General features: G+C 44.8%; 1 protein-coding gene across 1 annotated transcript in view; it reads right to left on the minus strand.

Moving 5' to 3' along the window:
- LOC120029657 (glutamate receptor ionotropic, NMDA 2C-like) overlaps window positions 1-27887 on the minus strand; it is a 121201-nt gene that overhangs the window by 58388 nt on the left and 34926 nt on the right. The window contains exons 2-5 of the mRNA XM_038974939.1: window positions 27315-27317; window positions 27085-27175; window positions 26809-26945; window positions 26518-26598 (exon numbers count right to left, since the gene is read on the minus strand). Of these exons, the coding sequence (XP_038830867.1) occupies window positions 26518-26598; window positions 26809-26945; window positions 27085-27175; window positions 27315-27317 (312 nt within the window). The remainder of the gene's footprint in view (window positions 1-26517; window positions 26599-26808; window positions 26946-27084; window positions 27176-27314; window positions 27318-27887) is intronic.

The raw sequence follows: 27887 nt of genomic DNA on the forward strand, positions 1-27887 counted from the left end.
CTTCATTTGGCTCATCGTGCTCTAGCGACTCCTTGTGGTGGGCCGGGAACCTGCAGGTTGACTTTTGTTGTGAGTTGAACGGTGTTTCCTCCGACACATTGGTGCGGCTGGCTTCCGTGTTAAGCGGGCGGGTGTTAAGATGCGCGGTTTGGCGGGTCATGTTTCGGAGGATGCATGACTCGACCTTCGCTTCTCCAGAGCCCGCTGGGGAGTTGGAGCGTTGAGACAAGATTGCAATTGGATATCACAAAATTGGGGATTAAAAGGTGGATAAAATATTTTTTTTTATGAATAAAAGGCTAAACTTGTCTTAGGGCAGGCGTGCAGGCGGGAGGCAAAGTTAAAGGGTAAGTACCTTAAATCCCAAATTTCCCAAGTGATTCCATACATTGAAACTAGTTAGGTAGAGTTTGCCTTCTCTCCCTGCAGTCTTGAACTGGAAAGCTGCAAAAACGGTTCATGTGACTCATGAGGTTTCTTTGTGCACTACTGGGAGCAATTGAGAAATCTGCGAATTGTAGGCAAAATTTTGGTTTTATTGAAAGAATACAGTCGAATTTGCTATTTTTATCAAAAGTACTAACGGTTTTTAGTCAGGAAATGTGTACCTTTCCACCTAAAGTGGTTGCAATTATTTTATATCATTATTTTATGTGGCCAACAGCGGAGATGGGTAACAAATGTGCATGTGCGCTCTCGTGCAGCAAACTCTGTGACCTATATGCCCTTATTTGAAGCTTGACATCACAGATGCGAGTTTAGTACAGGTTAGTAAACATGGAATCACTTGACTTGTGTGTTAGGGGTGGAAGTTTTTCTTAGTCAATACACATAATAATAATTTCGCATATATCAATGAAAATGTGAGCATGGAATAAGCTACAACTGCCACTGATACTTGAAGAACTTGAACGAATGGATAAACCCAATTGACTTTATATCAGTCTTTTTATTATAAAATGTGTCACATGTAAATCACACTTTGAAGACATTGTCTAGCATAACATAAAGTACCATATTTTCTGTTACAACATAAAGTACCTGTATTTTGTGAAACACAAAAATTATAATTTAGAATAAGTGTGTGTGTGTGTGTGTGTGTGTGTGTGTGTGTGTGTGTGTGTGTGTGTGTGTGTGTGTGTGTGTGTGTGTGTGTGTGTGTGTGTGTGTGTGTGTGTGTGTGTGTGTGTGTGTGTGTGTGTGTGTGTGTGTGTGTGTGAGCCATCTAAACATGCCTAAATGCACTCTGCAGTCATTGTGAGAAACAGTTCCCGAAACAGTCCAAGCAGTGTGTTGCCAAATAAATAAACCAGGTGCTGGAGCAGCGACAGGATCCAACTGTGGTTTACAAGGATCCTTCATCCCACCTGCCCAAGCATAATCTTCCAGACAACATTGCCACAGGGGAGAGACCTGAGAAAGAGGACCTGGTTAGATCAGAAGACATCACTCCAGGATTTGTTCTTTATATGCAACCAAATGTCTTCCCTTTTCTTTGTTGAGGGGGCACAAACAATGCTTGAATGTTTTGTATTACATTTTTTTGTGACTAAAAATATACTGAACAAAAATATAAACGCAACATGTAAAGCGGTTGTCCCATGCTTCAAGTTCCCAGAAATCTTCCACAGACACAAAAAGCTTATTTCTCTCAAATTGTGTGCACAAATTTCTTTACATCCCTGTTAGTGAGCATTTCTCCTTTGCCAAGATAATCCATCCACCTGACAGGTGTGGCATATGAAGAAGCTGATTAAACAGCCTGTTCATTACAATAAAAGGTCACTCTAAAAATGTTAAGTTGTGTCACAACACAATGCCATAGATGTCTCAAGTTTTGAAGAAGTGTGTGATTGGCATGCTGACTGCAGGAATGTCTACCAGAGCTGTTGCCAGATAATAGAAAGTTCATTTCTCTACCATAAGCAGCCTCCAATGTCATTTAAGAGAATTTGGCAGTATGCCCTACCGGCTTCACAACTGCAGACCACGTGTAACAACGCCAGCCCAGGACCTCCACATCCGGCTTCTTCAACTACGGGATCGACTTAGACCAGCCACCCGGACAGCTGATGAAACTGTGGGTTTGCACACTGTACAACAACGTGTTCCAGTTTCCGCCAATATCCAGCAACTTTGCACATCCATTGAAGAGGAGCGAGACAACATTCCACAGGCCACAATCAACAGCCTGATCAACTCTATGAGAAGGAGATGTGTCGCGCTGCATGAGGCAAATGGTGGTCACACCAGATACTGACTGGTGTCTGTGACCAACGGATTCATATCTGTATTCCCAGTCATGTGAAATCCATAGATTAGGGCCTAATGAATTTATATCAATTGACTGATTCCTTATATGAACTGTAAATCAGTAAAATCTTTGAAATTGTTGCATGTTGCGTTTATATTTTTGTTCAATGTATATTATAAAGATGACAATACAATTCCTGCTTTATTGGTCCATTTGCATGGATATTCTTTATTTTTGCAGTCACATGATACACAACAGACACATCACAGTCTGGGAGCAGCAAATACCTGTAACTTTGACTATTCACAAGTCCTGGGAGTCTTCCACTTCCTGAAAACCAGTGTATACCCCATAATGTGATTGATATTTGTCTCAGATGGCATTTACCACGAAGGCTAGGAAAGGGATCTGGACTCTTGGACCCAATGTCTCACCGTGGAGGACGCACTCCAAAATTATGTGGTATGAGACGAGTCTCAACTGTCTGGAATGACAATAGACCAAAGGGCATTGTGGATTTGAGAATCTGGAGCAGCAGTCATGTACTCATAACATTTAATTTTTTGGACAATATGGAAACAGGTTTTCAAAAATCCTTGTTGTTGCGAAAGCAAGCAAACTGTTTCTCAACATTAATAATCACATTCTCCATAGCATAAGCGTTCTTCGTGAGTCTGCATTGGAGCACAATTACACTACCGATCTGCGTTCATCTTGGGGATGGGCTGGGGCTGTGGTCCTGCTGCTTCTCCGGCCTCGGTGGCTAGAGTGGTGGCGGCCATCTGAAACTCAGTTTGCCAAAATTCTTTGTCAGAATACTCAGGTTCAAATAAATATGGTTCGATGCCACCATCGGCACCCCTCTAGTAGTTTTCTTCATCAATCGCAAATATTTCATCATCAGACAGGCTTCAGGTTGTTGTTTACTTTCGTATAACTAATCTGTAATGCTAGGCTACTGTCCCCTGAAAAAACTTGCATCTGTGATTGTGAATAATCAAATCAAACTTTATCCGCCATATGCGCCGCATACAACAAGTGTAGACTTTACCGTGAAATGCTTACTTACAAGCCCTTAACCAACAGTGCAGTTCAAGAACAAAGAAAATATTTACCAAGTAGGCTAAAATAAAAAGTAACAATAAATAGTAACACAATAAGAATAACAATAACGAGGCTATATACAGGGGGCACCGGTACCGAGTCAGTGTGCAGGGGTTCAGGCTAGTTGAGGTCATCCGTACATGTAGGTGGGGGCTAAGTGACTATGCATAGGTAACAAACAAACAGTGAGTAGCATCAGTGTACAAGAGGGGGGGGTCCATGTAAATGGCGATTTTTATGAATTGTTCAGCAGTCTAATGGCTTGGGGGTAGGAGCTGTTGAGGAGCCTTTTGATCTTAGACAAGGAGCTCCGGTACTGCTTGCCGTGCGGTAGCAGAGAAAACAGTCTATAACTTGGGTGACTGGATTCTCTCTTTTATGGACTTTCCTCTGACACCGCCTATTATATAGGTCCTGAATGGCAGGAAGCTTGGCCCCAGTGATGTACTGGGCCATTCGCACTACCCTCTGTAGCGCCTTATGGTCAGAGGCCGAGCAGTTGCCATACCAGGCGGTGATGCAACCGGTCAGGATGCTCTCGATGGTGCAGCTGTAGAACCTTTTGAGGATCTGGGGACCCATGCCAAATCTTTTCAGTCTCCTGAGGGGGAAAAGGTTTTGTCATGCCTTCTTCACGACTGTCTTGGTATGTTTGGACCATGATAGTTCATTGGTGATGTGGACACCAAGGAACTTGAAACTGTCGACCCGCTCCACTACAGCCCCGTCGATGTTAATGGGGGCCTGTTCGGCCCGCCTTTTCCTGTTGTCCACAATCAGCTCCTTTGTCTTGCTCACATTGAGGGAGAGGTTGTTGTCCTGGCACCACACTGCCAGTTCTCTGACCTCCTCCCTATAGGCCATCTCATCGTTGTCGGTGATCAGGCCTACCACTGTTGTGTCGTCAGCAAACTTAATGAAGGTGTTGGAGTCGTGTTTGGCCATGCAGTCATGGGTGAACAGGGAATATAGGAGGGGACTAAGTACACACCCCTGTGGGGCCCCAGTATTAAGGATCAGCGTGGCAGATGTGTTGTTGCCTACCCTCACCACCTGGGGGAGGCCCGTCAGGAAGTCCAGGATCCAGTTGCAGATGGAGGTTATTAGTCCCAGGGTCCTTAACTTTGTGATGAGCTTCGTGGGCACTATGGTGTTGAACGCTGAGCTGTAGTCAATGAACAGTATTTTCACATAGGTGTTCCTTTTGTCCAGGTGAGAAAGAGCAGTGTGGAGTGCAATTGAGATTGCGTCATCTGTGGATCTGTTGGGGCGGTATGCGAATTGGAGTGGGTCTAGGGTGTCCGGGAGGATGCTGTTGATGTGAGCCATGACCATCCTTTGAAGCACGTCATGGCTACCGACGTGAGTGCCACGGGGCGGTAATCATTTAGGCAGGTTAGCTTCGCTTCCTTGGGCACAGGGACTATGGTGGTCTGCTTGAAACATGTAGGTACTACAGACTCAGTCAGGGAGAGGTTGAAACTGTAAGTGAAGACACTTGACAGTTGGTCCGCGCATGCTTTGACTACCAGTGCTGTTAATCCGTCTTGCCCAGTGGCTTTGTGGATGTTGACCTGTTTAAAGGTTTTGTTCACATCGGCTACCGAGAGCATTATCACACAGTCATCCAGAACAGCTGGTGCTCTCGTGCATGCTTCAGTGTTGCTTGCCTCGAAGCGAGCATAAAAGGCATTCAGCTCATCTGGTAGGCTCGCGTCACTGGGCAGCTCGCGTATGGGTTTCACTTTGTAGTCCGTAATAGTTTAAGCCCTGCCACATCCTAGCGTCAGAGCCGGTGTAGTAGGATTCAATCTTAATCCTGTATTGACACTTTGCTTGTTTGATGGTTCGTCTGAGGGCATAGTGGGAATTCTTACAAGCGTCCGGATTAGTCTCCCGCTCCTTGAAAGCGGCAGCTCTAGCCATGAACTCGATGCGGATGTTGCCTGTAATCCATGGCTTCTGGTTGGTATATGTACGTACAGTCACTGTGGGGACGACGTCATCGGTGCACTTATTGATGAAGCCGATGACTGAGGTGGTGTATTCCTCAATGCCATTGGATGAATCCCGGAACATATTCCAGTCTGTGCTAGGAGAACAGTCCTGTAGTGTAGCATCCGCGTCATCTGACCACTTCCGTATTGAGTGAGTCACTGGTACTTCCTGCTTTATTTTTGCTTGTAATCAGGAATCAGGAGGATAGAATTATGGTCAGATTTGCCAAATGGAGGGCGGGGGAGAGCTTTGTATGCATCTCTGTCTGTGGAGTAAAGATGGTCTAGGATCTATTTTCCCCTGGTTGCATGTGACATGCCGGTATAAATTTGGTAAAACTGATTTAAGTTTGCCTTCATTAAAGTCCCCGGCTACTAGGAGCGCCACTTCTGGGTGAACATTTTCTTCTTTGCTTATGGCCTTATAGAGTTTGTTGAGAGCAGTCTTAGTGCCAGCTTCGCTTTGTGGTGGTAAATAGATGGCTATGAATAATACAGATGAGAACTCTTGGTAAATTGTGTGGTCGACAGCTTATCATACAGTAGTCTACCTCAGGTGAGCAATACCTCGAGACTTCTTTAATATTAGACATCGCGCCCCAGCTGTTATTGACAAAAAGACACACACCCCCACCCCTCGTCTTATAAGAGGTAGCGTCTCTGTTTTGCCGGTGCATGGAAAATCCCTCCAGCTCTATATTGTCAGTTTCTTAGTTCAGCCACGTCTCGGTGAAACATAAGATTTTAGAGTTTTTAATGTCCCGTTGGTAGGATAATCTTAACAGTATGTCATCAATTTTATTTTCCAACGATTGCATGTTAGCAAGGAGAATGGAAGGCATTGGGAGTTTCCTCCGGATTCTCAGAAGGTCCCTGATCTGCAAACCCCTTTTCTGGGATCTTTTCTTTGCGCAAAAGGCGTGGATCTGGGCCTGTTCCATTGAAAGCAGAATATCCTTCTCATCGGACTCGTTAAAAGGAAAAAGTTTCTTCCAGTCCCCGGTGAGTAATCGCTTTTCTGATGTCCAGAAGTTATTTCCGGTCATAAGAGACGGTAGTAGCAACATTATGTACACAATAAGTTTTAAAATAGGTTACACAAAATACAACAAAAAAAATAACAAAATTGCACAATTGGTTGGGAGAATGTAAAACATCTGCCATGTTCTTCAACGCCATCTTTTCAAGGGCCTTACATGCAGTTTGTAAATAAAGGGATTCCCCCAGGAGAGCACACATGAGCAGTTGTTAACTATCTCTATTTTTTTTATCAAAATGTGTTCTGGAACATGTGAACTTTCATGTGCCTTAATAACAAACGTGTATGCCATCCGTAAATACTAGCCATGGAAATACTAGCAAATACTAGCAACATTTCTGCTATCCACGATAGGCTGAGATAATGAGTGGGTTGCAGAGAGATGAGTTCGGATCGGTCTGCCATGTAACGTGCGTCTGTCTATAACATGAGCTGGTCAGTATGTGTAGGTAATCCTTTCTAATGCGACTTTTTTGAAAGATATCACTTAGAAGAACTGCACATGTGTAGCTGTCCACTTTCTGGAGGACCGAGTTTTGAAATCAGTGGAATTAGAGTATGATAGCTCAGGAGATGAATGAGCTCTGAATATTCAGGAGTTGGATTGCAAATATGCAGATGGAGTCGAAAAGAGAACACACAGAAGGCTGTTGTATAAAACACCTGTCTCTGGATTACATCTTTAAACTAAGGGCAACCATGGCATCCATGACAGAGAGGGAGAAGCGTCCGTCTATGTATACTGGTAAGATAGTCTAGCCTGTTAGATATTACACGTTTCTAATTTTGTCAGAAAGTCGTTTTCATTTCAAGTTAGCAGCTTACCACCCATTACCTGATCATAATCCAGAAAACATCTGTTGCAAGGACAAGAAGAATGTTTGTATTGCTAATAGTTTTGTTGTTGTCAACCTCATGAACCAGAGCCAATCGTAATAAAGTTCAACTCAGTTGTGTTAGTTTTCTTTCTCATGGATTTTCATTCATTCATTATTAGTGGTATGATATTATTCGACATTTGGTAAGACTAATTGACAGTTGGCGCTATTTGCAGGTGGAAATGTGACATGTATAACTAATTCAAGAGTCCACAAGAGAGAGTGGAGCTTGTGCAAGTCATCACACGCAACTTCACATGACTTCAGGAGTACTTTATGGACGTAGCAGCACTCCAACAAGATCACAACAGGTATGTTCTCACACAAACACACCAACAAGCTCTAACGGTCTCATTGCAGAATTAGATGTTCATCCAAGTTCTACAACGTCAAATTTTAAAGTAGCTCCAAACATCAAATTTCAACAACAAAAATTGTTGCTCCTGCTGCTCTGTATCTTTCCATTTCGCCAAACATCAAATTTCGAAGTTAATGATTAAGTTTAGGCACTCATTCTGAATGGTTAAGGTAAGGGTTAAGGTTTGGGATGGTCATAAAACATTACGTTTAGGCACTCATTCCAAATGTTTAAGGTAAGGGTCAAGGTTTGGGATAGGGTTAAAATAGAAAATACAAAAGCAGTTTCCATGACTAGGACCGAACATGCAACTTTCTGATCCAGAGTCATGGAATTACACCCATCCACAACACCCTAGCAAAACCCAAGGCTACCTGATGGTAATAGCACTCAATGTTGCCCCTAGTGGCTGGTTTTGAAGGCATTTCCTAACATCCTCAGGACATGATAGATGTCCAATTTCGATGTGAATCTTGAACCACCTGGCTGCACACACACACACACACACACGCTACACACACACACACACACGCTACACACTGTCACGCTGCTTTCTTTCTGTCAACTTCCTCTGTGTGTGACTGAAGCTGTCCAATTAGGCTGATGGGTCCATAGCTTGCAGGCAGGGAAGCGGTTTGGGGACGGACAACATTTCTGACATACATGAGCGAGAAAGGGAGATGACTAGACCTTATTATACATCTCTGTACTTAGCAAAAGAGTGCCAGGGGACATCCAACAATAAAAAAAAATCTGAAGACATTGTGTCTTGGTTCCATGGAGGTTTTCGTCTAGTTCCAGGGGATGTCTACTCAGGGCACGTGCACTCTCATTTCATCACACATCACCCCTTGTTAAGGTTGCCAAACCCATCAAGGCCCTGATTGGTGAACTACTGACCCATCCATTCACAGATCTTTGTATAGTTGAGTGTTTCCGCCTTACATATTCGACATACATGATTACGTTTATTTACACAGTACTTATTATTCAACATGTTTTCAACTGGGATTTGAACTCAAAACCTCTCAGTTCTCAGCATTCCGATCTTCCTGCTACACCACCATGTCCTCGTCTGTAGCTGTGGTTCTATCAACTTGTCCAGTGATTATTTGTTGACATTTAGGGTGCGTTTCCATTTAACTGTCTTGTGTTGATAAAAACAGCTGGACATAATGACAGCAGACCAACAAATTTCTTTGTACTTTTTCACAAAAACCTAGTGTTGAATAGAAGTGGTGTGGTCAAAGTGATTCCATTACCCATTTAGGCAAATTGCACATGAATAAATTGGCAAAAGCCTGAATGCCCTCCCACCTACAGTACAGTATCTGTTTCATGTCTCAGGTAGCCCACGAAAGCCAGCAAGATAAAATGCAATAATTAAGTGAAAATGCCAGAGAAGCCCATGTTTGAGGATATATTGGCACGGGTGTTGCTGGTATATACAGTGGCAAGAAAAAGTATGTGAACCCTTTGGAATTACCTGGATTCCTGCATAAATTGGTCATAACATTTGATATGATCTTCGTCTAAGTCACAACAATAGACAAACACAGTGTGCTTGAATTAACATGGTATTGAGTGAAGTAGCAGCAAATATATTAAATGAGCAACTAATAAGCATGGAGAGCCTCCCAAGTTTTGATGAAATTACCTTATATCGTTCAGTCTAATAACACTATTTACTTCACTTTGTAGCTCTTCATCAGAAGCACGCTTTTTGTAAGTACACTACTGTACATGACCAAACGTATATGGACACATGCTCATGGAACATCTCATTCCAAAATCATGGGCATTAATATGAAGTTGGTCCCGCTTTTGCTTTTATAACAGCCTCTACTCTTCTGGGAAGGCTTTCCACTATTTGTTGTAACATTGCTGCGGTGACTTAATTCCATTCAGCCACAAGAACATTAGTGAGGTTGGACACAGATTTTGGGCGATTAGGCCTGGCTCGCAGTCTGCGTTCCAATTTATCCCAAAGGTGTTCAATGGAGTTGAGGCCAGGGCTCTGTTGGACGCACAGAGTTGTCTAGAATGTCAATGTATGCTTTAGTGTCAAGATTCCCTTTCACTGAATCTAAAGGGCCATGAAAACCATGAAAAACAGCCCCAGACCTTAATTCCTCCTCCGCCAAACTTTACATTTGGCACTATGCATTCGGGCAGGTAGTGTTCTCCTGGCACAGCCAAACCCAGATTCATCCGTCGGACTGCCAGATGGTGAAGCGTGATTCATCACTCCATAGAACGCGTTCCACTGCTCAGGAGTCCAATGGCGGCGAAATTTACACCACTCCAGCCAACCCTTGGCATTGCACATGGTTATTTTAGGCTTGTGTGGAATCCAATTTCATGAAGCTCCCGACTAACAGTTCTTGTGCTGACATTGCTTCCAGAGGCAGTTTTGAACTCGGTAGTGAGTGTTGCAACCGAGAAGTCATTCTGTGAGTTTGTGTGGCCTACCACTTCTCAGCTGAGCCGTTGTTGGTCCTAGACATATCCACATCACAATAACAGCATTTACAGTTGACCGGGCAGCTCTAGCAGGGCAGAAATTTGACAAACTGACTTGTTGGAAAGGTGGCATCCTATGATGGTGCCATGTTGAAAATCACTGAGCTCTTCAGTAAGGCCATTATACTGCGAATGTTTTTCTATGGAGATTGCATAGCTGGGTGCTCGATTTTATACACCTGTCAGCAACAGGTATGGCTAAAATAGCTGAATCCACTAATTTGAAGGGGTATCCACATACTTTTGTATATATAGTTGGGAGGCCAAACTGTCCTCTTCAAGTTTAGCTGGAATTTAGCCCGAAAGGATTTGAGAAATATGATTGGTTGACTATACGCCTATGACATTGGCCTACTGTCTCGTCTTAAACTGCGCCGAATATCAGATCTCAACAACGAATGGAGAAGTGTTTAACATCACCATTAGGCTGAGGCTACCACATCCTCATGTTTTATATTTCATAAGCCATCGTGACTGGAAGACACTGCTTTTGTTGAATAATCCTGGGTCAATGGAAACCTGCCTATTGACTGATTTCACCTGTATATCTAGACTTTGCACTTCAAAGTAAACCTCAGCTCTGTTATAAATATACCAGTGCTTAATTTGAGCAGGATCATGCCAGCACAGGATCCGGCACCTCTCAGTTTTGGACTGTTTAATTTTGGAACCTATTTGCCAGGATCAGGTACCTCTGGTGGCAACAACATCATTTTCAGCCAAAACAGGCCTTTCACAATATTTCAAATTCAATCATGGGAGAGCACAGGTTGGAAAGCAAATGGGTCCTGCTGAAACAAAAATAGTTATCTGGCTGTAGGTTACGAAAATATTTTCCAACTTTCAAATAGGCCTATTGAGTAAACAGCATTGTTTTTACAAACTAAAACGAGGGAGATAGGCTTTTGGCACGAGCTCATCGGCCATTGCCGGTGAGTGAGCTGCACATCATTGGGTGAGTCAGTGAAACTAGAAAGCTTTATAAGGACTATAATTTCCTCCTCATATTGGTCAAGATTGTGTCTCTTCCACACACCTTGGCCTAGGCTATTGATGGATTCAAGATGTCATTTTTTATGATCTCTCATTCTCAGTTTGTCAGTGTCAAAGTAGCCTGACATTTCAATAATTTGTGCGGTATTCAAAAATATTCTGCTAAAGTCTCTAGTCATGTAAAATTACATAGAATTGCATAAAATGCGTTTATAAAAAGGCTAAATTTTTCCTGCACCCTAGGTTACAAAAATAATTCTGCAAGCGCCTCTACTCTACTGCTCTAGTCTAGACCACTACGCAAATGCAATGACATGCATGCGATGCTTTATTATAAAGGTGATTTTCCGGTACCTCAGAGCTCCCCAGGTCAGCCCCCTTGTACGCTAATTTTTTGTTCCGACACCTCCCGATATACAAATTAAGCACTGAAATACACTCAAGAAAATCAATTTTATTGACCATAGTGATTCAGGAGTAACATTAAAACAGAATAATATCCTCCACCAACAGTAGACAACTATACAGAAAACCCTCAAATTGCTGAGATTTGTTTGTGTGTGTGTGCGTGTGTGTGTGTGTGTGTGTGTGTGTGTGTGTGTGTGTGTGTGTGTGTGTGTGTGTGTGTGTGTGTGTGTGTGTGTGTGTGTGTGTGTGTGTGTGTGTGTGTGTGTGTGTGTGTGTGTGATTGTGTATATGAATAGGTGTGTGAGGGAGGAGTGAGGGACGATGAATATGTGTAGGAAAGAATGGGTGGGTGGATCCATAGGGTATATGGGGGGGAATGTTGAAACATAACTAACGAAATATCAGTTAAAGAAATATTTGAGATTTAATCCACTATTTACTGATGCATATAATTTATTACACAAGATTTAAAATTCACAATTTCTTCAGCACAACGGCAGAGTCATGTCTTAAGTGTAAAACTAACAATGACTCAATAATTTACAGTCGTGGCCAAAAGTTTTGAGAATGACACAAATATTAATTTCCACAAAGTTTGCTGCTTCAGTGTCTTTAGATATTTTTGTCAGATTTTACTATGGAATACTGAAGTCTAATTACAAGCATTTCATAAGTGTCAAAGGCTTTTATTGACATTTACATGAAGTTGATGCAAAAGTTTGTCAGAATTTGTGGGTTTTTGTTTGTCCACCTGCCTCTTGAGGATTGACCACAAGTTCTCAATGGGATTAAGGTCTGTGGAGTTTCCTGGCCTGTCACAACTTCTGCCGAAGTCGTTGCCTCTCCTTGTTCGGGCGGTGTTCGGCGGTCGACGTCACCGGTGTTCTAGCCATCATCGATCCATTTTTCATTTTCCATTGGTTTTGTCTTGTCTTCCCACACACCTGTTTTCAATCCCATCCATTATCCTCTTGTGTATTTAACCCTCTGTTTCCCCTCATGTCTTTGTCAGAGATTGTTTCTTGTTAGTATTGTTTTTATGTGTATAGGTGCGCGACGGGTCTTCGTACCCATATTTGTTTTGTTCGTTTCTTATTTAGTGTTATGGAGCATGTATTTGGACTTTCATTAAAAGACTCCATTTTACACTACGTTTGACTCTCCTGCGCCTGACTTCCCTGCCACCTATACAAACGACTCTGACAGAATCTCTGACCCAATATGAAGTCAGCAGGAGAGGACACTACGTTCATGGAGGTGGAGGAACGCGTCCGGGAACAAACGGAGGAGATTGAATGTTTGAGCGCAGTCATGGATCGCATTGTCCAGAAAATGGACCGCTGGGAGAGACAGGGAGTTTCTCCAGTGCCTCCACTCCCACAACCAGGGTATTCCTTGAACACTTTTTCCCCTCCTGAACCGAACAAAATCCATTTACCCCTACCCATTGGATACAACGGAGATACTGCCGGCTGCCAGGGTTTCCTCCTTAAACTTAAGTTGTATCTGGCCACGGTCTCCCCAGTACCATCAGACCGTGAGAAGAGTTGTGCCCTCGTCTCATGCCTCACCGGGAAAGCCCGGGAGTGGGCCAGCGCTGTGTGTAGAGAGGAGGATGCGGCGTTGGACGATTTTGAGGAGTTCATCCGCCATTTCCGGAGAGTATTCGACCACCCATCCGAAGGCAAAGCGGCGGGTGAGCGCCTCTATCATCTGAGGCAGGAGACGAGGAGTGCACAGGAGTTTGCTTTGGAGTTTAGAACCTTGGCTGCCGGCGCTGGATGGAGCGACAGGGCCCTGATCGACCAGTACCGCTGTAGTCTACGCGAGGACGTCCGTCGGGAGCTGGCCTGTAGAGACACCACCCTCAACTTCGACCAGCTGGTGGACATGTCCATCAGGCTGGACAACATGCTGGCTACTCGTGGACGTCTAGATCGGGGTCTGGTTGTTCCATCCTCCCGCACCCTCTCTCCCGAACCTATGGAATTGGGAGGGATGGTGCGCAGGGAGACCGGAGGGGGTTCCTGCTCGAGCACCATTTATGGTCGCAGAGATCACACTGCTGGTCGGTGCCGGGTTGGTTCCTCTGGGAATAGAGAAGGCAGGCAGGGCACTCTGGCATCACCCCATGTGAGTAGGCACCATTCTCATCCAGAGCCCTCTGTCGCACTTATGTTTGTCTCTGTCACTTTTCCGGACTTTTCCCTGCATTCCCAGTATAAGGCGCTAGTAGATTCAGGCGCAGCTGGGAATTTCATTAATAAAGATCTAGCTCATAGTTTAGGGATCCCTATTGTTTCTGTGGATATGCCTTTCCCTATTCATGCCTTAGATAGTCGACCATTAGGTTCAGGGTTTATCAGGGAGGTCACCGCACCTTTGTGTATGATAACGCAGGAGGGTCACAAGGAGAAGATTAGTCTTTTCCTTATTGATTCTCCTGCGTATTCTGTGGTGCTAGGCCTACCCTGGTTAACTTGTCATAACCCCACTGTTTCTTGGCCACAGAGGGCTCTCACAGGGTTGTCGCGAGAGTGCTCAGGTAGGTGTTTAGGGGTTTCCGTTGGTGCTACTACGGTGGAAAGTCCAGACCAGGTCTCCACCGTGCGCATTCCCCCCGAATATGCCGATTTGGCTCTCGCCTTCTGTAAAAAGAAGGCGACTCAATTACCACCCCATCGACGGGGGGATTGTGCGATAGATCTCCTGGTAGACGCTGCATATCCCAGGAGTCACGTGTATCCCCTGTCGCAAGCGGAGACGGTGGCTATGGATACATATATCTCTGAATCCCTGCGTCAGGGGTTCATTCAGCCATCCATTTCACCAGCCTCTTCGAGTTTCTTTTTTGTGAAGAAGAAGGATGGCGGTTTACGCCCGTGCATTGATTATCGAGGTCTCAATAAAATCACGGTGAAATATAGTTACCCGTTACCTCTGAAAAATACAGTTATTGAGTCAATGAACGGGGCACGCTTCTTCACAAAATTGGATCTCAGGAGTGCGTACAATCTGGTGCGTATTCGGAAGGGTGATGAGTGGAAGACGGCATTTAGCACCACCTCAGGTCATTATGAGTACCTTGTCATGCCATATGGGTTAATGAATGCTCCATCAGTTTTCCAATCATTTGTAGATGAGATCTTCAGGGACCTGCATGGGCAGGGTGTAGTGGTGTATATCGATGATATTCTGATATACTCCGCTACACGCGCCGAGCATGTGTCCCTGGTGCGCAGGGTGCTTGGTCGCCTGTTGGAGCATGATCTATATGTCAAGGCTGAGAAATGCTTGTTCTTCCAACAATCCATCTCCTTCCTAGGGCATCGGATTTCCACTTCAGGAGTGGAGATGGAGAGCGACCGCATTACTGCCGTGCGTAATTGGCCGACTCCAACCACGGTAAAGGAGGTGCAGCGTTTTTTAGGGTTTGCCAATTACTACCGGAGGTTTATCCGGGGTTTTGGTCAGGTGGCTGCTCCCATTACCTCACTGCTAAAGGGGGGCCCGGTGCGCTTGCAGTGGTCGGCTGAGGCGAACAGGGCTTTTGGACACCTGAAGACTCTGTTTACCTCGGCGCCTGTGTTGGCTCATCCGGATCCCTCTTTGCCATTCATAGTGGAGGTGGACGCATCCGAAGCTGGGATAGGAGCAGTGCTCTCTCAGCGTTCGGGTGTGCCACTGAAGCTTCGCCCCTGTGCTTTCTTTTCGAAGAAGCTCAGCTCGGCGGAGCGAAACTATGATGTGGGGGACCGGGAGCTGTTAGCTGTCGTACAGACCTTGAAGGCGTGGAGGCATTGGCTTGAGGGGGCTAAACACCCTTTTCTCATCTGGACTGACCACCGCAATCTGGAGTACATCCGGCAGGCGAAGAGAATGAATCCTCGCCAGGCAAGGTGGGCCATGTTTTTCACTCGTTTTGTGTTTACCCTTACTTACAGACCGGGCTCCCAGAACGTCAAGGCAGACGCATTGTCTCGGCTGTATGACACAGAGGAGCGGTCCATGGATCCCACTCCCATACTCCCAGCTTCGTGTTTGGTGGCGCCAGTAGTGTGGGAGCTGGACGCGGACATTGAGCGGGCGTCACGTGCGGAGCCCTCTCCTCCTGAGTGTCCAGCTGGTCGTCTGTACGTTCCGTCTGCTGTCCGCGACCGAATGATCTATTGGGCTCACACGTCACCCTCCTCTGGTCATCCAGGGATAGGTCGGACGATGCGCTGTCTTGATGGGAGGTACTGGTGGCCCACTTTAGCCAAGGACGTGAGGATTTATGTTTCCTCCTGCTCGGTGTGCGCCCAGTGCAAGGCTCCTAGACACCTGCCCAGAGGTAAGCTTCAACCTTTACCCGTTCCTCAACGGCCGTGGTCGCACCTGTCGGTGGATTTTTTGACTGATCTTCCACCTTCACAGGGTTACACCACGATCCTGGTCGTTGTGGATCGGTTTTCGAAGTCCTGTCGTCTCCTCCCTTTGCCCGGTCTCCCTACGGCCTTACAAACTGCAGAGGCCCTGTTTACACACGTTTTCCGGCACTATGGGGTGCCTGAGGATATAGTGTCTGATCGGGGTCCCCAGTTCACATCAAGGGTCTGGAAGGCGTTCATGGAACGTCTGGGGATCTCGGTTAGTCTTACCTCAGGTTTTCACCCCGAGAGTAATGGGCAGGTGGAGAGAGTTAACCAGGATGTGGGCAGGTTTTTGCGGTCCTATTGCCAGGACCGGCCGGGGGAGTGGGCGAAGTTCGTGCCCTGGGCAGAGATGGCCCAGAACTCGCTACGTCACTCCTTTTCAATGTGTATTAGGGTATCAGCCGGTTCTGGCTCCTTGGCATCAGAGCCAGACCGAGGCTCCTGCGGTGGACAATTGGTTTCGGCGCGCTGAGGAAACCTGGGAGGCAGCCCACGTCCACCTTCAGCGCGCCATAAGGCGGCAGAAAATTGGCGCAGACCGTCGCCGCAGTGAGGCCCCGGTGTTCGCACCAGGGGACAGGGTCTGGCTCTCGACCCGAAACCTGCCCCTCCGCCTGCTCTGCCGGAAGCTGGGTCCGCGGTTTGTGGGGCCGGTCAAAGTCCTAAGGAGAGTGAACGAGGTATGTTATAGGTTACAACTGCCCACTAATTACCGTATTAACCCCTCGTTCCATGTGTCTCTCCTCAGGCCGGTGGTGGCTGGCCCGCTCCAGGAGGCTGAAGTGCGTGAAGTTCCTCCACCTCCTCTTGACATCGAGGGGGTCCAGGCGTACTCTATTCGATCCATTTTGGATTCGAGACGTCGGGCGAGGGGCCTTCAGTACCTCGTGGACTGGGAGGGGTACGGGCCGGAGGAGAGATGCTGGGTTCCGGTGGAGGACGTTTTAGATCCTTCCATGTTAAAAGAATTCCACCGCCTCCATCCGGATCGCCCTGCACCTCGCCCTCCGGGTCGTCCCCGAGGCCGGTGTCGACGCGCTGCTGGAGCCGCGCGTCAGGGGGGGTACTGTCACAACTTCTGCCGAAGTCGTTGCCTCTCCTTGTTCGGGCGGTGTTCGGCGGTCGACGTCACCGGTGTTCTAGCCATCATCGATCCATTTTTCATTTTCCATTGGTTTTGTCTTGTCTTCCCACACACCTGTTTTCAATCCCATCCATTATCCTCTTGTGTATTTAACCCTCTGTTTCCCCTCATGTCTTTGTCAGAGATTGTTTCTTGTTAGTATTGTTTTTATGTGTATAGGTGCGCGACGGGTCTTCGTACCCATATTTGTTTTGTTCGTTTCTTATTTAGTGTTATGGAGCATGTATTTGGACTTTCATTAAAAGACTCCATTTTACACTACGTTTGACTCTCCTGCGCCTGACTTCCCTGCCACCTATACAAACGACTCTGACATGGCCATGGACCCAAAATATCAATGTTTTGTTCCCCGAGCCACTTAGTTATCACTTTTGCCTTATGGCAAGGTGCTCCATCATGCTGGAAAAGGCATTGTTCATCACCAAACTGTTCCTGGATGGTTGGGAGAAGTTGCTCTCGGAGGATGTGTTGGTACCATTCTTTATTCATGGCTGTGTTCTTAGGATAAATTGTGAGTGAGCCCACTCCCTTGGCTGAGAAGCAACCCCACACATGAATGGTCTCAGGATGCTTTACTGTTGGCATGACACAGGACTGATGGTAGCGCTCACCTTGTCTTCTCCGGACAAGCTTTTTTCCGGATGCCCCAAACAATCTTAAAGGGGATTCATTCGAGAAAATGACTTTACCCCAGTCCTCAGCAGTCCAAATCCTGTAACTTTTGCAGAATATCAGTCTGTCCCTGATGTTTTCCTGGAGAGAAGTGGCTTCTTTGCTGCCCTTGTTGACACCAGGCCATCATCCAAAAGTCTTCACCTCACTGTGAGTGCAGATGCACTCACACCTGCCTGCTGTCATACCTGAGCAAGCTCTGTACTGTTGGTGCCTCAATAAAGCTGAATCAACTTTAGGAGACGGTCCTGGCGCTTGCTGGACTTTCTTGGGCGCCCTGAAGCCTTCTTCAGAACAATTGAACCGCTCTCCTTGAAGTTCTTGATGAGCCGATAAATGTTTGATTTAGGTGCAATCTTACTGGCAGCAATATCCTTGCTTATCAAGCCCTTTCTGTGCAAAGCAATGATGATGGCATGTGTTTCCTTGCAGGTAACCATGATTGACAGAGGAAGAACAATGATTCCAAGCACCACCCTACTTTTGAAGCTTCCAGTCTGTTATTTGAACTCAATCAGCATGACAGAGTGATCTCCAGCCTTGTCCTCATCAACACTCACACCTGTGTTAACGAGAGAATCACTGACATGATGTCAGCTGGTCCTTTTGTGGCAGGCTGAAATACACTGGAAATGTTTTTTGGGGATTCAGTTCATTTGCATGGCAAAGAGGGACTTTGCTATTAATTGCAATTCATCTGATCACTCTTCATAACATTCTGGAGTATATGCAAATTGCCATCATACAAACTGAGGCAGCAGACTTTGTGAAAATTAATATTTGTGTCATTCTCAAAACTTTTGGCCACGACTGTACAGTTTTTTTATTGTTCCACTATATGACCACTGATTATGATTACCATGTGTTTCTGGATAGACCAGAGCTATTTTCCATATGGCGCCCTGGCTGGGATACGCTACGTGTTTATGAGTGTTTATCACGCAGTTGTGTGAGTATTCCTCAGGGGACACTAGCTGTCTCCCTCGTTAGGAGATACTGATGTTAGCGGGTGTACCAGTCCCTCAACACAACATCTGGATACACCACTGTCTACTGAACACAACCAACAAATATGACTCATAGCCTGGAAAATACAAAGGCGCGCACGTATGCACGCGGACACAAACACACGCAAACACACACACAAATAGCAAGCATATCCGACCGTGAACAGAAAACACACACACCAATAGCAATCAAATACAACCACACACACACACTCACCAAAAGAAAGCATACGATAACACACACACACACTTTGTCTTCCTCCCCCCTCTATATCGTAGCCTCTTGATCATTTGATTGATACATGCATAACCTGACAAAACACATACAGCTCCTTTCCTTTTTTTCATCTTTCATCTTCCTTTCATCGTTCCTTGTTTAGTGATGGATAGATCAGGGACAGAGGATAAAGGACAAAAAAAGGAACCAGAAATAGGTGTCAGACTGAATAGCAGGGTCCTTAAAAAAAAGACACCAAAGACATCAAAGATATGCCTCCACCTCATCATTATCTTCATCATCAGGGCCATTGATAATCAAGCACTATTGAACCCTTTTATCTATGAATAGGATCACACACACACAGAAACACACACACTTCCCTTCCCACCTGCAGGTTAGAGAGGCGAGCCAGCGGGGAAATATCTGAGTCTGATGGGAAAAATCTGTCTGGAAATTAGTTGGCAACCGGAGGGTTGCTTGTATCAAATCCTAGATGCCATTGCCTGCCGTTGTGCCCTTGAGCAAGGCACTTAAACTCCCACAAAAACTGCTCTGGGGCACCCAGTGTGGCAGCGCTCCACTCCTCTCCAAAACCTATATATGTAGCTATGTGTATGAACAGTATGTGTGTCTTTCGGGGATTGGGATAAAAGCGAAAGTAACATTTTGGTAGGACCCTAGGTTGGGTGCAATTGACCAATAAAGTGATCTTAATCTTAGTCTATTGTAAGAAACCCTACTGATGAGTTTCTTTGACGCGTTAACAAAGACCAGGGACTATAGAGTAGATCAGCCTAGATATGAACAGGGTGGATCAGAAGAGTTTTATCTACTTCCTGTTGTTTTCTATTCAGTATCCAGTGTCGGTCTTGCCAAACCTGTCATGTCATCTTGTCTAATGTCAGAGGGTGGAGATCTCTATTACTGTAGGTCTTATGAAGAAAGCTGTCTCTCAATACTTTGGCTTTCAGCTGTTTTGTCTCAATGAGCTGCATGTATCTTATATTTTGATTGTTATCATAGATGTCTACAGATTTAGACAGCCTGTCACTCTACACTTTCTTAAACATATGCCTGTTAGCTGTCTCTCTAAACTGTCTTAGGCATAGGCCTGTTAGCCGTCTCTCTAAACTGTCTTAGAATGAAGCCAAAAGGGTTCTTCGGCTGTCTCCATAGGAGAACCCTTTTTGGTTCCAGGTAGAACTATTTTGGGTTCCATGTAGAACCCTTTGGGGAAAAGGTTCTAGTATGGAACACAATAGGGTTCTACCTGGAATCAAAGGGGTTCTTCAAATGGTTCTCCAATGGGGACAGCCGGAGAACCCTTTTAGGTTGTCGATAGCACAATTTTTTCTAAGACATTTTAGATGTCTCAAAGCCTTACCTTTGCTTGAAGCGCCATGGCTGATTGTGTGTCAGCGAGTGACTCATCTCTCAGAGTCTAACAAGCTGTCAATTAGACCCTTTTAAAGAAGAGACAAGGGTTATCTATACTCTAATTACAGATAGAGCCAAATACTCACTCGCAGGCTATTAGCTATCCGCAAGTGTGAGATGGAGAGAGGTGGGGGGATTGAGAAAGAAAGAGATAGAGAGGGATAGAGGAAAAGAGAAAGAGAAATGGAGTGAGAGAGTGGATGAGAGAAATAGAAAAAGAGAGCGGATAGCGAGAGAGAGAGAGGGAGAGAGAGAGAGAGAGAGCAAGTGTTGGAGAGGAGAGGGAGAAACAGAGAGAGAGAAAAAAACAGAGTGGAGGAGAGATGGAGAAAGAGGGGGAGTAGAACAGGGAGAGCGTAATAGATGAGAGAGTGACAGGGGCAGTAGGGAATCTCTACCTCCTAAAGGGTCTAATTAAGTGTTTAATAGAGTGGCAGAGCTCTGGGAGACCACTGGCTGACTGTGTCACACACACGCATGTGCGCACACAAGCACACAGACAGACGCACACACACTCACTCGATGCCATCAGCCCAGCATAGTGCTTGCTACCTGCCATCACATCATCTGTCTCCGAGGATCTTACCTCGGAAGCGAGGTCATTCCCGAAACTGTTTAATAAAATGTCATATTGCATTCTGTCTTTGTTATTCATTCAGTTAAGCCTGTACTCGATTGAACTGATGTACTGACTTCTGTCAGTAGGCTACAGCTTCATATAGACACCAGATTATGAGTGATTTATTTCCACTCAATCAATCACTGTCTCTCAATAGCTCCATCACATCTTTTGTATTTGATGCATTTCTATCTAAAACATTGACTCAACAGCCTGTTCAGGTACTTATTCACATTCCCACTATTTCACAGCATTGTCATTGTACTACTACAGATATCTATAGTCCCAGAATTGTTGTCAGTAATATTCCTGTGCACATACATTTGAATTCCACTGTTAGCGCTGTTACTGTTAGCCCAAATGGGAAGCCCACTGTGGTCAACTCGTCCAGTACTATTATTTAAAATACCATAACTATTGATACCCCCTCTGTTTTCAAAGCATATAGAGGGCTTGGGCTGTTACACATAAAAGTGCAAAGCTTGATGTCAAAGATGGACCTTCTTGATGTCTGAGTATAGACACGAGCCCTGATATTCTGGTTCTCACGGACACCTGGCTCGAAATTGTCAGGTGTTATATACTGAAAAGGGGGGAGGGGTAGAGACTACACTACCGTTCAAAAGTTTTAGAACACCTACTCATTCAAAGGTTTTTATTTTTACTATTTTCTACATCGTAGAATAGTAGTAAAGACATCAAAACTATGAAATAACACATATGGAATCATGTAGTAACGAAAAAAAACTGTTAACCAAATCAAAATATATTTTATATTTGAGATTCTTCAAAGTAGCCACCCTTTGCCTTGATGACAGCTTTGCACACATCATTTTTTCCCCAACAGGACAATGACCCAAAACACACCTCCAGGCTGTGTAAGGGTTATTTGACCAAGAAGGAGAGTGGTGGAGTGCTGCATCAGATGACCTGGCCTCCACAATCACCCGACCTCAACCCTATTGAGATGGTTTAGGATGAGTTGGACCGCAGAGTAAAGGAAAAGCAGACAAGTGCTCAGCATATGTGGGAACTCCTTCAAGACTGTTGGAAAATTATTCCAGGTGAAGCTGGTTGAGAGAATGGCATTCCGGGTGATTGTGGAGGCCAGGTCATCTGATGCAGCACTCCACCACTCTCCTTCTTGGTCAAATAACCCTTACACAGCCTGGAGGTGTTTTTTGGGTCATAGTCCTGTTGGGAAAAAAATGATAGTCCCTCTAAGCGCAAACCAGATGGGATGGCATATCGTTGCAAAATACTGTGGTAGCCATACTGGTTAAGTTTGATCAGCAAAGCACCGTCACATCTCCTCCTCCATGCTGCACGGTGGGAACCACACATGCGGAGATCATCCATTCACCTACTCTGCGTCTCACAAAGACACTGAACCAAAAATTGCAACCAAAAATCTCAAATTTGGACTAATCAGACAGATTTCCACAGGTCTAATGTCCATTGCTCGTGTTTCTTGGCCCAAGCAAGTCTCTTTTTCTTATTGGTGTCTTTTAGTAAGGGTTTCTTTACAGCAATTCGACCATGAAGGACTGATTCAGACAGTCTCCTCTGAACAGTTGATGTTGAGATGTGTCTGTTACTCGAACTCTGTGAAGCATTTATTTGGGCTGCAATTTCTGAGGCTGGTAACTCCAATGAAGATATCCTCTGCAGCATAAGTAACTCTGGGTCTTCCTTTCCTGTGGCGGTCCTTATGAGAGCCAGTTTCATCATAGAGATTGATGGTTTTTGCGACTGCACTTGAAGGTGCTTTCAAAGTTCTTAACATTTTCCGGATTAACTGACCTTCATGTCTTGAAGTAATGATGGACTGTCGTTTCTCTTTGTTTATTTGAGCTGTTCTTGCCATGATATGGACTTGGTCTTTTACCAAACAGGGCTATCTTCTGGATACCACCCCTACCTTGTCACAACACAACTGATTGTCTCAAGCACAATAAGATGGAAAGAAATTCCACAAATGTACTTTTAACAAGGCACACCTGTTAATTGAAATGCATTCCAGGTGACTACCTAATGAAGCTGGTTGGGAGAATTCCAGGAGTGTGAAAAGCTGTCATGAAGGCAAAGGGTGGCAACTTTGAAGAATCTCAAATATATTTTGATTTGTTTAACACTTTTTTGGTTACTACATGATTCGATATGTGTTATTTCATAGTTTTGATGTCTTCACTATTATTCTACAACGAAGAAAATAGTACAAATAAAGAAAACCCCTTGAATGAGTAGGTGTGTCCAAACTTTTGACTGGTACTGTATGCGATATCAACACTTGTGGCATCATGTTCTCTAAGTGTCACAATCCCCAAAAAGTTTGTGTTTTTGATCACAAATGTAGCCCTATGCCAAAATATGCATTTGTTTGTAACAGGGATCCACCCACTGTCTGCCTAAGCAAGTTCTGTCCGGCACTGGCATCATTACTGAAAAGAGAGATAAGTGATGCATTTAATCAGGGTAAGGTTTTACTAAGCTAACATATGGAATAATTTTAAGATGGTCATACCATGGATCATTTAGCTATTTTATTTAGAATTTTAAGATCCCTTTAGGTCTAAAAAATGTATATAAAAAAATATTTTATAAAACATTGAATTTGGCCTTTACTACTACAAGCCATAGAAACGCATTGAATAACACATTTATAAATGACAACAAAGACAGTCATCAAATAAATCATAAGGAATTAGGAAAAATGTGTTTTTTTACATCCCTTTAATTTGTTGGCACAAAACTACCTTCCATTCATTTGTATGAGTTACCTTCAGACGAGTCCTGTGACACTTGTGGGGGTCGTAGAGCAAAACTGAGAACACCATCATGTTTGTGAGAGTCTCATTAGTTTGTAGGCCAAATTGTTTGGACACTTCAGTTGTTTTCGTGAGAAGACTGATTTTTGGGATGTCTCATGGTCTGACAAACACTGCTGTAGCTCGGCCACCTTCCACCGCAGATGCGCCCTCATACCATCATGGCCACTTAATTATTCCCAACTTCCAATTGACTCCTTCATCCCCCTCCTCTCCCCTGTAACTATTCCCCAGGTCGTTGCTGTAAAATGAGAATGTGTTCTCAGTCAACTTGGTAAAAGAGGGTGAAATAAAAATACAACAACTTAAACGGGTCGATTTTATGTCCTGTACTTTTTACTGTCTATATAAATATCTGTCTATCTGCAAAGAATGGTAACATACACCTGTATGCAGATGACACTGTTGTGAATGCTATTGGCTCCATGGTTGACCAGGCTTTTTTAGAGCTGCAATCTGCCTTTGTTGCTTTGCAGAAACCATTTGCATGAACTGAAATGTATACTTAATGCAATATCTGGGCATCTGAATTGATGAAAAGTTATCTTTTAAAAAGCATATGGATGAGTTAGTTAAGAAGTAAGACATTGGGAATAAAAATGGGCCTCTTCTTTAGAAATAGATCACACCATTTATATGAATGCAGCTGCCACTGCACTGAAACCACTAGATGCAGTTTACCACAACGTACTTAGCTTTATTACGGGTGACAGGTTCAGTACACATCATTGCATCTTATATCAGAAAGTAGGCTGGCCCTCTCTTAAGTCTTGTAAATCGACACACTGCTCTCTTTTTGTTTATAAAGCACTCTTGCACAAACTTCCACCGTACCTTACTTCATTGTTAAAATACAGATACACGAGTCACCAGACCCGACCACATGGATGGCTTAAGACGTCCGCATGCTTCCCATCTGAAACAGTTCCCGAACTGTTCCTGCATATATTATGACATTTTGCGACGTTTTTCTTCGTTTTGGTCTTCGGCAAGGTGGTGACCCTTGTGACCTTAATAATTAATCTCTCTATTTCTAAACTTTCTTGCCTAGAAAAACATTTGGAATCCTTGATTAATGCTAAGATATTTCTTAACTTCCAAATCTATTCTAAATGTGCATCAGTCAGGCTTCAGACCAGGGCAGAGCACCATCTCGGGAGCATCACTGGTTTTAAACGATGTGGTAAATTGTTTGGATAGGAAGGAACACTGCGCTGCTCTATTCATTGACTTGTCTACGCATTCGAGCCACTCTTTACTAATTCCCTGCTAAATCTGAACATCAGGCTAGGCATGTGCACGTGAGTGAGAGAGGTATATATTCTTATTCCATCCCTTTACTTAGATTTGTGTGTACAGGGATTAGGTAGTTGTTGTGGAATTGTTAGATTACTGTTAGATATTACTGCAATGTCGGAACTAGAAGCGCAAGCATTTTGCTACACTCGCAAATAACATCTGATAACCATGTGCATGTGACCAATAAATTTGGATTTGATTTGAGAAGGAGCGTGTGTGTGTGTGTGTGTGTGTGTGTGTGTGTGTGTGTGTGTGTGTGTGTGTGTGTGTGTGTGTGTGTGTGTGTGTGTGTGTGTGTGTGTGTGTGTGTGTGTGTGTGTGTGTGTGTGTGTGTGAATGCATCTGTACTGTATGTGTGTGAGTGCTACTGTCAGTACTATAAATACAGGGTGTTGATGACAGGTGTTAGTGCCTCACATCTCTTGGGTGAGGGGAGGAGGGAGAGGAAAAGGGGAAGGAAGGAGTGATGAGAGAGAGATGAGAGGGAGGAATAGTAGGTGAAAGTGGGCAGATGAGTTTGAAGTGGGGTGAGGGATGAGTTAGGGACAGGAGGAGGGACAACGTGAAGATAAAGAAGAGAGGGTGAGGACAGGATGAGGTTCAGTGGAAACTGTGGTGATCTGATGGTTGATCATCTCTCTACACTCTAAGCATCGAGCTCAATGTGTCTGTCTGAATGCATTTCTGTGAAACACTGTGCACATCATCGTGGTATAATTTGTCTGTATAGGGATGACTGATTGAGGTATAGATCCCTCTCAGTATTTCTCGTCTCAGATTCTCAGAATTATTTCCTGCTTGTTTCCTAGCAGAACAACTCTTTCCCAGCTATTATCTGATTAAGGTTGATGGAGATGAGGTGGAAGACATATTTCTATTTCTCATCCATACCCTGTGTTGCATGTTTAGACAGAACACACACATTTATTTGCAGACTGGTGTTTAACAGCATATCTGTAGAGGTGGTGTGGTGTTGCATTGCTGTCTGTAGGTGTTTGAATTGGTACCCTGAACAGCAGAGTATCAAATATTATCCTATGAGTCCGGACTACTGATGTTTTCTGTTTTACCAGATAATGAATTGCATCCACCTGGTGTCCCAGGTCGAAATCAGTCCCTGATTAGAGGGAAAGACTGAAAAAAAAGTAGTGGAACTGGCTTCAAGGTCCAGGGTTGAGTTTGAGGGATATACAGTATAGGTGATTTGTCTCACATTATGTGGTGTCTAGAGGAGCTTTAATACTACATGATGTGTTATGCTAGGGTTATTTGTGATTTATGTGGTAGCTTGAGTATATATACAGTATTATGTGTTGTCTTACCTTGTGAGGTATGACAACGGTAGATCCTCCGCTGATGCCAACGATGGGCAGAGCTGTCTGAGTCGACAGGAAGTCTAGGATCTGAGCCACTTCTGCCACCTGCTTTTATTCGGTCCAGGAGATAGTCAAATACATACACACAACATATAGATTATTTTTACCAAGGAATCTGGCATCTCATATCTATCCCGTTTTTTTCAAAATCCCCAAAGGACAGAGGTCAGTATCTGAGTTAACCTTCCGCCTTGTTTAACATGATTGATTGATTGATCGATCGATCGATTGACTGACCTGAGGTCCAGCTCCTGATCCCACATCGTCCTCGAACACGACCCCATGCAGTTTCTCTGTCGCCATGGTTTCACAGAGACGTGTCAGCAGAGCACGAGGGTTGGTGTCGTTAACCAGAACAGTGACCGGGTTCACCTCTAAGGAGAAGAAGAAGACAAACAAGCAAATGAAGAAGAAGAAGAAGAAGAAAGAATGTTACACTCCAAAGTGAACATAGTAAAGAGCACATAAGTATTAATGTCAAGAACATACAGTGGCAAACTACCAGGTTCATACCTAGGGGAAAATCAGCGAAGTCCTCTCTGCTCAAATGACCCCTGACCTCATTCTGGTAAGCAGAGCCACAGAACACCACCGCCACGTTAATAGAGGGATGAGGGATGAGAGGGCGGGAGAGGAGGAGAGGAGGGGAGGAGAGGAAGAGGAGGAGGAAGAGGAGGAAAAGAGGAGGATATCGCGGAGAAGAAGGTGGCTGTCCTGGAGGAGCAGCCATGTCAGCACCTTACTGCCTGGAGAGCAGGAGAGAAAGAGATATGGAGAGGAGGAGGAGGTAAGGGTGGGACAGAGGGTTCAAAGAGAGGGTGTAGAGGGGGTTGGAGAGGGGAGGAGGTAAGGGTGGGACAGAGGGTTCAAAGAGAGGGGGTAGAGGGGGTTGGAGAGGGGAGGAGGTAAGGGTGGGACAGAGGGTTCAAAGAGAGGGTGTAGAGGGGGTAGGAGAGGGGAGGAGGTAAGGGTGGGACAGAGGGTTCAAAGAGAGGGGGTAGAGGGGGTTGGAGAGGGGAGGAGGTAAGGGTGGGACAGAGGGTTCAAAGAGAGGGTGTAGAGGGGGTAGGAGAGGGGAGGAGGTAAGGGTGGGACAGAGGGTTCAAAGAGAGGGGGTAGAGGGGGTTGGAGAGGGAGAGAAATGGAGAGCAGTAGTCAGACATGCAAGCAGCTTTTGTCTCGTGACAATTGATGTGTTGCTCCACGAAACTAGTCTCTTTTGCGTCCCTTTGATATTTTAAGTAGAAATTGTGCACCAGTATTGGATTTTAAAAGTCTGTTATATTAAATGAAGTGCCCTTTAATATAGACCACAT

Source organism: Salvelinus namaycush, chromosome 35, assembly GCF_016432855.1.
Source record: "Salvelinus namaycush isolate Seneca chromosome 35, SaNama_1.0, whole genome shotgun sequence".
NCBI lineage: Eukaryota > Metazoa > Chordata > Actinopteri > Salmoniformes > Salmonidae > Salvelinus > Salvelinus namaycush.